The sequence below is a fragment of the Sciurus carolinensis genome, chromosome 8 (assembly GCF_902686445.1).
Source record: "Sciurus carolinensis chromosome 8, mSciCar1.2, whole genome shotgun sequence".
NCBI lineage: Eukaryota > Metazoa > Chordata > Mammalia > Rodentia > Sciuridae > Sciurus > Sciurus carolinensis.
In genome coordinates, this window is record NC_062220.1 from 3,973,870 (window position 1) to 3,987,174 (window position 13,305).

Consider the following 13,305-nt stretch of genomic DNA (forward strand, 5'->3'; position numbering starts at 1 on the left):
CTCTTAATCATCCAACTGGAATCAGGAAAAAGCTTCTAAAAGCAACGTCTGGAGAATAAAACACGGAGGAAGGTTTTGTAATAGCTTTTCAACCATGCAATGTGCACTGCCGGTGCTGGCCAGAGGCTGCTGCCTGGCCCCTCCCCTCTGGCTGAATCAACAAGTTACATCCATAGCTGCTCCCCAGCCCCATGGGCAGTCCCAAGACTGCCACCTGCCTCTCTCTCTCCTGACCCTCCTTAACAGCAAGCCCCCTGTGAGTCAGGCAGCTCAAGGAGCTCGGCACACCTGAACCCAGGCTGGCTCCTACAGCCGTGCGCGAGGATGCAGTGCACAGCACAGCATAAAACACTCAGGCACTTTTCGTAGCTGTTGAATGAGCAGCAACTCGACTGTCAAGAAACAGGAGTAAATCATCTAATCCTCATTGCGAATGTTAAAGATCACCTGAATTTCAACCAAGGTGGGTGTGCAAAGACGTGTCAGTCACCTAATTCAAGACAGGCTGTGATCAACTTCTAAAGCAAATGATAAAAAAATGAAGTCCCAAATTTATAATTTAAGCCTGGGATGATCACTAAATTGAAGCCACACACATTTAGAAGGAGGAGGAAGCTTCAAATACGTTACAAACCAGACTGCAGAGTCATGATCATCAGTTAAAGAATTGCTAGAACATTTACTTAAAAGCTGAGTCAGTTCTCCTCTCCTTTTTCTCTTGGTCCAGTGGATGGCTCTTGACGTATCGGCTGCTGTAGAATTCTGCGGAGCAGTAGAACTTGCTCTAATTATACTTATTAGCCTCAGACTCGGGAAGGTGCATGTGAGCATGGTGGGCTAGCCTTCCTCAGCAGGTGGGAAGCATGTGGCTAGCAGTCCTCCAATTTATTTTCTGAAGTAAAAGGCAGAAAGGGGAGGATGGGAGAGAAGACTTCAAAAGTTTTCAAAGCTGATGTAATAAGATGCTGCTACATTATAACATACCCTATAAGTTATGACTTATTTGGTGATAATCAATGACAGATATATGTGATCATGAATAGCATGTCATTATCAATATAACCGTATCCTTATCTTTAGCCTCAGTCCTCCATGTGAAGGCTTTCCTAGCACTTTATGGCACAATATAAAAAAAGGAATTATGGATGTGGGTGGACACTTAATTGGAAAACGTTACTCTACACACGTTTCTGCTCTGTTTATACGAGGAATTATGCTGAATAACAATGACCAGAAGGAGGGTAGGAAAATCAGGAAAACTGTTCTGCTTTCACTAATGAGCAATTAGGCCCGCCAGCAGCAGGACCCACAGGCTGCAGACGGCCCCTGACAGGGCTTGCCGTCATCGTCATCGGGGTGGTCTCCTTGCTGCGTCCCAACCTAGGGTCTCAGTGGAGCAGGCCACACCCCACCAAAAGTCAAGTTCTGGACCAACCCACCCTGCTGCTCCATGCCAGGCAACAGGTGCCTTACTGCGGTTGGTTAAGCCAGCCTGGTATTTGTTCAATTAAAAGCAACTCATTTCCTCTCTTTTTGCTTGAAGGGAAACCCCCAAATGGCCCCATATCTGGGTCTCCCAAACACACCTTCCCACACCTCTGCCCTGGACATAGACCACTTCTGTAAACAACTCTAGATCTTGCAGCTGAAACAATTCTTGCATTTCCTGCTGGACCTTCCAAAGTAACATGGCCATCCCATCTCCTTGTCCCCGCCTCAAACAGAAAGCACCAGCTAGCAATGTAACACCAGGGTCCCTCATCCCACTCCAACCTGAAAGGTTAAAACATGGCCCAAATAAACACACACCATTTCAACAGAACAAAATGGCAACCTCCTGGTCCCCACCAAGAGAGTCCAGCACCCTACCCCAGCCCCATGTCCTGCCCCCAACCCCCACTACAGGAAACAGCAGGTGGGCCTAGGCCAAGTGCACCAGCTGTGAGCAGGCAGCTGGCCCCTATTTGCTGGGAAGGTGAGACTCCAGGTCCTCAAGTTACCAAAGTTGTCCATGCTGAGGGGCCCCTCCACCGGCAACCCTGAGCTTCCTGCGGACAAGCATTGTACTCCTGAGACTGGTCATCCCTGGGGTGCCATGTGCCATTATTACCTTCTCTGGCACCATCAATCAAAGGAGAGTCAACTTTCCCAAACCTGGTGGGTAGGGCCCGGCCTGGGAGGCAGCCCTGGATGCGGTGGCAGCCTCCAGGCAGAGCGATGGGCCTGAGAGTACGCAAGCCTCAGCAAACCCCAACAGTTCTTGAGCTCCGGGGACTCTCAACCCGGGCCGGCGCCGGCATAAGGACCGAGTGGCCCTGCCCCTGGCTGAAATGACCTCCTCTCGGCGTCTCCCCCAGAATAGTCCCAGGGATCTGCCTGGAACTCTGACAGACACGAGGCCAGCAAGGGCTCCATTGCAGCCCGCGCCCAAAGACACAAAGCCACATGCCCAAAGGAGAGCGACCGAAGTTGCTATTTGCAAATAAATGCCGAATCCTCAGCACAAGGGGAGCCACCGGCAAGCGGTGCAAGCGCTGCCGCACAGGCACCAGGTGGCCGTCATTCCCATGGGATTAGGACCGAGAAGGACAGACACCCCTCCATGCCCTCACAGCGGGTCCCCAGATCCCGCGCGCCCGCCAACACTCACCATCACGTTCCCCTGCATTTTAGCCGTCTTGATCATCGCCTTTTCCTTCATTTTGCCCGGAATCTGAACCCGACTTCTGCCCCAAGGAAGAGTAACTTAATCCATTGTCCTGTTGAGGCTCAGAGTAGAGGCTGGGCTGGCTGGTGACTGGGTGGAGATGCCTTTCTGAAGAAGATTCTTCCAGGTCTTGGTGTCCCCACCTTCACTCCCACCCGTCCCTCCCGCGCCCCAGCGGACCCCGGGACCAATCAACTCTCTTCCTTCGCCGCCAAGGAAGGGGAAAGCACGAGCCGATGGCCGAAGTGCTGCTTTCCACCAAAAGCCGGGAGCCCCGCGGGGAAGAGGCTGGGAGCCGAGCGAGCAGACAGCGTGCGTGTCCGCCGCGCTCACCGTCAACACAGTGCGAGCGACAGCGGCGCCGCACGCGCGGGGCTCAGTCGGGGACACGGGGCGGCGCAGCCCGGGTTGGCAGCGCGGGGCGCACGGGCGCCGCACTTGTCCCTGAGGGCGGGGAGAGCCGGGCGGCGAGGCCGGGGCTGTGCGCGCGCCGGGTTCTGCCGGGGCCGCGCAAGACCGGAGCCCCGGGCGCAGCAGGGCTCGACAACCCCGCCGAGGGGCGGCGCGGAGCCCGCGCCGAGAGCCCCTCCCCGGTAGACGCCCCTCCGCGCGCACGCGCGGCTTCCACACACCGGCAACCGGCGCCCGCTGCGGGTGGGGCCGCCTGCGCCCGGCGAGCCGTGGGGCCGCCGCGACGGCCTCGGCGGCGCCGCGGGAGGCCAGGCGGGAGGCCTGGCGCGGCGGTGCGGTCGGTCGCACGTCTGGCGAAGGGCTGGGAAACCGCGGGAGGCTGGGATGGCGGCTCATGGACAACGTTCGGGGTTACGAGGGGACACGCGTGGCGTCTCCATGGCTGCACCCTTCCAGCCGCGGCTGCTCCCGCGCGCAGCGCCACCCGCTCCCGGCGCGGTCCCGCCGCACACCTGGCTCCCGAGTGCGCTCCCCTCCAGGCCTCCGCCCAGCAGGCCCCTCCAGCCACGTGGTTTCCCGGCTCCCTCTTCCCCGCAGCAAGACCGGATCCGTGCGGCCGCTTCCCCCAGCCCAGCACTAGGGCTCTGCGGGCTGCTGGACCCGCCCCCTGGGTCAGACCCCCGCGCCCACTTCTCCACTCTCCGCGTGAAGCGGCGGGTTGCCCGGTGGCCACGCCCTCGGCTCCCCTATCGCCATCCCTGGGCACTCGGACATATCTTTCACAAACGCGGTTTTGTTGCCTGGACCCCACTGACACGCGCTCCCGAGAACGCGCACGCGGGCAGAGTGACCCTGGCCGCTCCAGTCCAACAGGCGATTCAGGCTGGAGCTCGCAGCCCGCGGGGTGGGCCGGGCGGGGAGCACGCCGCGTCTGGCAGGGAGGGGCAGTGGCGGGAGTGGCAGTCTGCTAGGGATTCCAGAAGCCTTTCCTTTTTTTTTTTTTACATTCATAAAAATTCTGTGTAAAAAGGAATAAGGCCAGTTTTAACTCACGGAAGCAGAAAATTCGAACTAACTGCAACAGCATTTACCTGTCAATTATGCACAATGCCTACATGCCTGCACACATCACACATTACATGTATATTACATGTTATGCATAAAATGTATAAGCACATAAGCAGTTGGTGTGCAGGTATAAATGAATGATTTGGGCTTCACAAATAAGCAGAAGAAATAGGTAAACCAAAGCCCTGTGGTTGGAAAGCAGCTTTTAAAGGACCGGGGATTATGTTTTGCCGACCTAGAAGGCACGCTTCAGGTCCTGGCACTCTTCCCTGGTTAGGATCTATCTTAATTTCTGCTGGTCGCTATAGCAAAATGGCCCTCAGTGGGTGCCTTATAAACAATAGAAACATTCCTCACAGTGGTGGAGGCTGCAAGTCCAAGATGCAGGCACCAGCAGATTCTTCTTCTGGCCGGTTCACACTTAAGCCTCTGGCTGTGACCTCAAACCATTGTAGGGGAAAGGCACTCTTTGGGGTCTCTTATAAGGACACTATCCCTATACTCGAGTCTTCCTCCCTGATGACCTTACCACCTTCTAAAGACCCCACCTCCAAATACTGTCACCTCGGTGTTAGGATTTCAACACATGAGTGAGGGACACACAAAACTTTCAGATCATAGGATTCTCAGTCACCATTGTTCTCTAGAAATAGAGCACAGATCTGTGCGCTGTTGAATTTTAGTCTAACCCAGTAGAGTCTGTGTCAAGCAGCATTAAAATGGTTTTTCTGCTTTCTTTGAAATAACAATAATTTATCTGGAGTCTTCCTCTTTCCCACCCAGAATTAGGACAGAGGTTCTGAAGATCACACGGTCTTGAAGTGTCTTCAGAAAAGGGGTTTTCCGCCATCCCGCCACCACAAGATGTGGGGGAGAGGGAAGACAAGGAAACACCACTTTTTGACTTGACATGTTTATAGCTTCCTTTAAATTATTTCTGGAAGTGGAAAAGTGGAATAAATGGATTAAACCTTTACTGTTAAACTGAATATTTTCCTCAACATTCACCAAACAGTTATTAGCCCAACTGCTCACCTGGAGTCCTTGAGTTCTCTGTAATTCCTGCCTGGCTTATGGCAAGAAAGCCTCAGGAAAGACAGAACTAAGAAGTTTAAAGAGGGAATAATGCAGGGCATGAAAGAGCAAAGGAATTCAAGTAGATTTTCTTTGTCATTCTTTGCAACTCATTGGCATTTAGCTATGGCCAGGTGGAATGCTGGGGAGGGAGGTGGTGATAAAGAGGTTTCTGTGAGAAAGAAGGGAGACAGGGCTCTAAGGGGAAGGGCCTAAAATAGGCGAGTCTCCGTCTCCATATTAATCGGGGATAAGAAATTATTCTAGGAGAAAATTAGAGTAGGGAATACGTGAAAATGGCTTCTCTCTTCCCATTCCCCCCTGAGTAGCCCCTCCTGCGCTGTTGCCTTCATAAGCAGGAGCACCGTCCTAGCCTATTTTCCATTGCTCAACCTGAATCCCATAGTGGGACTGGCTCATAAAGTCCATAGGTTTACTCGGCTTATGGTTCTAAAGGTTGGGAAGTTCAAGACTGAGCAGCTGCATCTGACTGGGACCTGCAGAGTCCTAAGGTGGCACAGGGCATCACATGGTGAGACCCAGCAGCATGCTGACTTGGCCCTCTTCCCCTTACGAAGCCACTAATGCAGTCATGGGGCCTTACCTTCACGACCTCCTCTGATTTGATTATCTTCTGAAGGCCCAGCTGGCCCTACCTCTTAATACTTCACAAGGGGGAATGCATTTCAGAATTTGGCGGGGACACTCAGAGGCAGATACAACCAAATTGTATTGTTCTATTGTTTGCGTGTACAAATGTGTAACAACTATTATGTAACTATATGTAATCCCACTATTATATTTAATTACAATGCACCAATTGAAGAATTAAGAAAAACCTTAGCAGACACAATTGTGGTTCTGACATTTATCAGCAGATATCTACAAGAATAGTACATTTGTCTTGTGATTTGCCCAGTGGTGTTTCAGTAGGTTCCGGCATGAGGACCTGCCGTGTTTTACAGCACTGAGCTCCACTGACTTTGCTTCTCGTTGACTCATGGGTATCTATTTCACTCCAACAGGATCCCTCCAGACCTGCTGTAATGCAGCCGTTGGTTTTGTCTAAGCTCGGCTCCATGCTTGATTTATGAATTGCTGGCATTAGATCTTATTTGATTATAGTAGCTTTGACTTAAGTTGAGACTTTTGGCAAAATGTTCAGCTTCATGTTTGTGATCAAGCAATACTTTCAACATACGAACAGCTTCCTCAGGTCTCTTATCACTGTTCTCTTCTTGTCACTTAGTCCTTGAAGTTTAACTGCATGGATATCTACCCAGGTGAACACCACCAGAACAAAACTCGACACATGAAATTCCCAGTTCATCAAAGTGAAAATCAAGGTGGCATAAAAAGAGAGCAGTTGTTCTCATTACAGATTACTGTTTGACACAGATTCATTCATTGCTGGCATTCTCTAAAATGTGAGCTTTCCCACTGCTCTGTAAAACAGCATTCACTCCATACAATTTAATTCATCAAATTTCAGGAAGAGATCTATTGGAAAAATGAGATTGGTCAACATTCATTGTACCAAATGCACAGATAGGATGAAAATGGTTTGGGAAAGCATGTAACAAGTCATTTTTGCCTTCTCTCAATCCACTCAGAAATTAGACACATGATAATATGTCGTGGCACAAATGAGAGGCAATGTGTCTATTGAACACGGTCCCAACCTTTGAGCATTTCCCACTGTCTGATGGGAGACATCAAAATTAATAATAGTAGTAATAACAGTGTAAACACAATAGAGGGATACAGAGGGCAGTGCACTGGGTGTTCAGAGTCATGACAGATTCAGTGCACCCAGTAGGACCATTAGAAACGTGTCATTAGGGACCGGAAGCCAGAGGAGGGCAGTGCTGCAGAGCACAAGTTGCTCAGAACGCTCACACGGGACTAGGGGCGAGGGATGAACAGGAGGGTGGAAGGAGCCGGCAGAAGGAGTTCTGGGAGCCCGTCCATGTGGGGACTGTATTGCCGGAGCCAAGGCCGCCCAGGTGGAGTGTGGCACAGCCAGACCCAGGCTTCTGAAAATGGGACGGCTTCTCCTCTAACCTACCCTCCAAGGACAGAGAGGCAGGAGTCAGGTGAGGCAACCAGGAAGCTCCTGCACTCATTTCGAGGATGAATGATAAGCTCATGAATGTTCTGGGACCAGCGCTGAGGCAGTCATGCATGCTCTGCTCCACAAGCCCCTCAGAGCAGCCCGCTCTGTCCGCACCTGCCACTCTCCATCTCCCTGTGCAGCCAGCCACACACCGGGGCCCTGTGGAGAGGTGGAAATGAAACTTCCTGTCTCCCCAGGACAGCACGGTGTTATAACGCCTGTGCCGGTGTTTCCCACAGCCGCTCGGCATCCTTAGTAACCGGCCCATGCATCTCACACTGGTGTATCATCTTGCCACAGAAGCGCCTCACACGGTCCTACTGTGCACCCTCCTGCTCCAAAACTAACTGCAACAGGCCAACAGTCCAGTTTCTACAGTGAATGAAGGTGGCACTGTGCCACCACCTCTCTCCTGTGACACTTTCAATCAAGAATCCACATCTATAACATTTTAAAATAAATATCCTTTTAAAACCTGGGCACACTGCCCCATTGATAAAAATGGATCGAAGAAACCCTAAGTGTTTACATAAAGGTTTCAGATTTTAAAAGACCTCTCACCTTGGCCAGATCTCACTTTCCCAGAGTAAAGTAAGCATCAAAGACATTATTTAAGTCGATTTCCATCTCAGGCCTTTCTTGACTTGACGGGTTTTTCCCCGAGTCCATTGCAATCATAAACTTCTTAGGTGATTCTGATGGAATCCTCCAGACTAGGTTGGCCCTAGTGTTCTTCTGTGTCTTGGGCTTCAGGGGACCAAAATACATGGGAATCAAGTTCAGGGTCTCACTCCTCTCCTCACACTGACCTCTGAACATCAACATGTGTTCCTGCTAGGTACCCAAATTTCAAGTGCAAGAACAGATTGCAGAGCAGTTGGGCTCCATATCCCCAGCCAGGCCCCACGTCAGCCCTGGGCACCAGGGCCACAGCTACTTCAGCCACTCAGCCTTCTTACTCCAACTGGTTGGGTAAGGACTCTCAGCTGGAGCAATAGGGTGTCAATACTGAATACTCTCACAAGGATGTGTAATAAATATGGAAGTTCTGACTATTGATGGGTTCTTTTATAGGAGAGAAGACCAGCATAAAGAAGTTTTGTAAATAAGCACATTTTAGAAAATAGAAGCAGTTAAATGTTTGAGAATCCTTTCTTTAGATAATGTGAAATTCCTTTACATGTCTGTTTTACAGAATCAGTAGGACAGACTCTCTGCTATAGAGTTCCTATGGAATCTTTTATAGGGCAGAAATGGCCAAACACTTATAAACTGAAGCTAATGCACAGAATATGTGTCTATGCAAAAGCAGGTATTTTAATTTGCTTATAATAAAACTTATATATAACAGTCAAATTAGAATTTTCAGGCATAAGTAGTTTGAGGAAAGAAGCTTAGAGACACATTCATAAATATGCCTCATTAGTTTTCCCATCAGGTGGCACAATAATTAATGAATGAGTCAAAAATTTGTATCTTTTTCTTTCAAAAAAGATGAGAAATTAACAGCAGGTAATAAATTTTGAAAAATTTATTATGTGTGTCCAACTATAGGGCAGGGATTGTTGGGCCCACCACTATCAAATATATAGTAAAACTCTGTCTCAAATGAGATTATAAATAAAACTGGGTGGACTAGGAAACCCCACTGAAATGGTTAATCCACCAAATAATGTTACTAGGCTAAAATACAAAAGCTCTTAATAATTGGATATAGGCAATGAAGAAAAAAAAGAAGAGTTATGAAACAAGAGAAATATCTGCTGACCTGATGTTCAAGGCATTTTGGAGTCAGGGAGCCAGGGCTGGGGTCTGACCATGCCCCCTAGTCCCCACCGTGCCCACCATCATCCACCCGTGTCTCTTGGAACACTCTGGGCTGGCCCTTTTTCTAATCTGCGCTGCTCACACCCAGGTACCCGCCTTCTCTCTCCTGGCCATCGCTGCCCACTCTTAGTTCATTGACCCTCCCCTCCATGCTGCTTTCCAACACATTCAGCTGGAAACTTCCCAGCCCTGAGCTAAATTCCTCTGCTGCTAGGGCAGGCCCCCAAGTTTCAGGGCCTGGGCAGCAGCTATGGAATTGTTCCTCCAGCCTCTCCCATCACTCCTTTCCTCTCTTCTGGTCTTCTCTTTCTCCTTCCTGGCCTCACTCTCTCCCACCTTCCACCCTGTTTCCTTTCTCTGCCCCTCCCCCCACCTCCATCTCTGCACCCAGGCACACGGGCTCTGCTCAGACTGCACCCACCTCTCTCACTGCCTGCACAAGGACTTGCACTTGCCATTTCCTTTACCTTAAATGCTCCCCCACTATTTAAAAATGAAAACAAACCAGAAATTTTGTTCAAGTACAGCATATTCTGAGACGTGTGGAAGTCTTACGTACGCATCTGCGTGACCCATCAGGAAGTGAGCACAGGCCAGCGGTAGTACCAGATCAAGAACAGGGCACCTGAGCTGGTCAGCCGCTCTCCTGGTGCACTCTCCCACCGACCAGCCCGCCCCTTCTCCGCTGAGACAGCTGCCGTCCTGCCCTGGAACACTGGACAGCTCTGGAGAGCTCCTAGCCTCACGCCCAAGGCATCAGACCACGTGTGCCCAAGTCTGGCTGCTGCACACAGGCAGGTGCTGCAGGGATGCGTCTTCATGGTGAGCTGGCACCCTACTGTGAGAATGCCATCGTTAATCCCTGTCATCCTTAGCTGCACACAAAAGTAATGATGCTGTGAACGTTTTAGTCCAAGTCTTCCATCCTCAGTATGAATGTCTGAGTGCTAAACACCTAGAAATGGAACTGACCTACCAGATGGCATGTATGTCCACTTTTAGCTCATGGTCACAGGAGCCCGAGCTGCCGTCAGCAGCACGGGACTGTCCTCTTGCTCCACGTCCACCATGACAGTTGAGATTGTTAGGTTATATCCAGCTTCATTCTGCTTTAAAGGCAACATTGCTGGTGAATTAAACTAATATCTAGGGAAGTTCTGTATGTTTCTTAGTTATTTGGTATTTCCTTTTGTGAGTAAATGTCAATGTTTCTACCCATTTTTTAACTCTAGTGTCTGAGACTTTTTTCTTATTTATTTTGTAAAATATTTTAATATACCTAGGATATAAGTCCTTCATCCATTAATAAGAATTGGAACTATACTCTGCTACCCTTTGAATGACATTAACGTGATGTTCCTTTTTCATCAAGAATGGAGTAAGACTTGATTTCTAAAAAATCAATTTTAATTGGTTATCAGTTTAATTAGTTGCTTGAAAAAATTTTTAGTTTGCTGAAGTGGATCACACATTTTTTTCCTATTTAAATAATAAGGATGCTCATATGTCCTATTTTCTTATTTTACTTTCTTTGTTATTTTATTTGCTGTTCTGTTGTCTAAATTATTGAGCTGTTCAGTTACATAACTGGCATTTTAATTTCCTTTGTAATTTCTTTTGCCAACACCTTGTTTGAAGTAATTAATAAACATTTAGCTATATTTTAGGTATTAATTTCTACTTAATCTTATAGAGAAAACTTATGCTAAGAATTTCAATAATTATAATTTGTGGTTGAGAGAGAGACTGTGTGCTTATTTTCAAACATATCGTCAATTTGGGCAAAGAATCTCTACATTAAATATAATGCAATATATGTTCTGAGATTACACATGCAGTACTAGGTCACAGTTGTTTATATTTGCTTTTCTAATATTTTATATCCTTTTTTATTTTGGTTTGGATTTTCTTTCAGTTCTTAAAGTAGTATGGTAATACCTACGATTACAGATATATCTATTTTCCTTTTTAATAAATTATGTCCACTTATGCTTTATATGTTTTGAAGCCTTTTATTAGGTGCATACTAATTTAAGATAATAAATTCTTGTCAGATAGTCCCTTCAGTATGAAAGGACTTTTTACTAATGTATAATTTCGTGCATTTTAGTGTTATCTTCAAGACCACATAAATCAACTTTATTTTGCCTACTGCTCACTTGTACTGTATTTAACTTACTCTCATTTTATTTTTAGCCATTTTTTTGTCCTCATATTTTACACAGGTTTTTTTTCCTTGTAGCTATGTGTATTTGCTAATCCAATCTGCCAATTTTTCTCTTTGAATGTGGGTATTCAATCCATTTGTATCAGTGCAATTACTGATGTATTAGCATTTCGACCAATCATCTTATTAGTTTTATATTTGTTCTCCTTTTCTTAATTATGTTTGTTGATGACGTTCCTTCCGTTACTGAACAATTATCACTATTCTTTCAATGTCTATCCCATAGGTTCAACATATATTATTAGTTAATATAAAAAGTATAATAAACTGAATATTATATTAATTTAAGTGGTTAATACTGTTTAATTTATAATTACATAAATTTCAAATTCTCCAAGTAATAAGGAACTTTGAATAATCAAATGGCACTTAACAAAATCTTGTTTTTCATGCTGTTTCTTCTGAATTATTTATATAGGGCTTTTCTAATTATTTTTCTACACGCCCAATACTCATTTGGATTCACCTAGATGTTGAACCTTTCCATTCTTCTTTCACAGCTTCCCATTTTTATCTGTGATCATGTTTCTCTGCTAGTGTTCCCTCTACTGCAAGTCTGCTGGTGATGAGTTTCTCAGCACCTGCCCTAATTCACCTTTGTTTTGGGACGAGAAGCGCAGGGTGTGCAGACTTACAGGTTGGCACCGGTTCCCCTGCCCGTGTGGAAGTGGCGCACCTCTGACCCGACTTCCGTGCTCCAAGTCACCTACGTACACTCACTCTCCGGGTGCTGGTGCACACTGCTCTCTGCAGGCTGGAGAGTTTCTCTTTGCCTCAGCTTTTGGAAATTCTACCTTCACGTCCTCGGCTGTCCAGCCAGCTTCCTGCCTGCAGTTCCCAGCGCTTCTTGAATCTGTGCTCATTCTGCTGCTTTGGAGACGTTCTCGTCTAGTTCCTCCTCCTCTCCTTCTGGAACCGCAGCTGCACCCACGTTAGAGGTCACCAACGTGTGTCATGTATGTTACGCTCTTTTCTATTTCTCTCTCTGATCACAAACTAATTGTTTCTTGCTCACTGACCCTCTCCCATCCGTGTTGAATCTGCTGTTGAACTCGCCCACTGAGTTCTTAATTTCACACCTTTTTTTTTTTTACATTTCTAATATTTCCATTTCATTCTTTTCCATAGTTTCCAACTTGTGGCATAAGTCTCCATCCTATAATCTGCTTTTTAAAATGTGCTAATGACGTGTACACTGAAGTCCACGGTTGATGATTTCTTTCCAGTCTGCCACAGCCGTCCTGTGTGTGTTGTGTGTGCCCACACATGCTATGCATTTTCATTTACTCTGACCTCTTGGCTATGTCTGACTGGGTGTTTGATTTTCAGTGCCCTTTGTCAAAACTCTGGGGCTCCAGATGCTCTTCTTCCTCCAGAGTGCACGGGTCTTGCTCCCAGCAGGCAACTGGGGGGGGGCAGCGGTCTCAGTTCGTCAGAGGCTGAGGACTGCAGCAGCCAGGCTTGAGGGACCCCCCACCTCCAGTTCCTTGCTTCCATCTCAACCCTGTGTGATTCCCAGGGCCCTCCTCACCCACCAGCCCTGATTCTGCGCAGAGCTCCAGCTTGCCAGCTGCCATGTGCAAATGGCAAGTGTTAGTCCTCACTCCCTCCGTCTGTCCGTCCTTCCATCTGTTTTGGACTTAGCTGCTCACGTTCTCCTGTTCTTGACAGCCATGCAATGTCCACCTCTCCTGGCTGTTCTTGAGGGTGGTTTGTTCAGCCATCCACCTGCCACTCAGAGGCACGGTCCCCTCCCTGGTCCTCCCAGCATACCCAAGGGAGGCCCTCCTCAATAGCAGGTCTGGAATAAGCCCACCCACGAAAGGCTCCCATAATCCTGTGTAATTTGACTTTGTATTATTTGCCAAAGTTGCA

At 47.8% G+C, this 13,305-nt stretch overlaps 1 protein-coding gene across 2 annotated transcripts in view; it reads right to left on the reverse strand.

The window, feature by feature from the left end:
* The window catches only part of Dpp6 (dipeptidyl peptidase like 6), an 872,193-nt gene that overhangs the window by 765,789 nt on the left and 93,099 nt on the right, over window positions 1-13,305 (reverse strand). The window contains exon 1 of one of the 2 annotated variants that reach the window (XM_047560558.1): window positions 2,651-2,857. The exons of the other annotated variant lie outside the window; for it this stretch is intronic. Coding sequence (XP_047416514.1) covers window positions 2,651-2,701 — 51 coding nt within the window. The 5' untranslated portion in view covers window positions 2,702-2,857. Of the gene's footprint in view, window positions 1-2,650; window positions 2,858-13,305 lie in introns of those variants that run through there. 2 annotated transcript variants of the gene reach the window in all.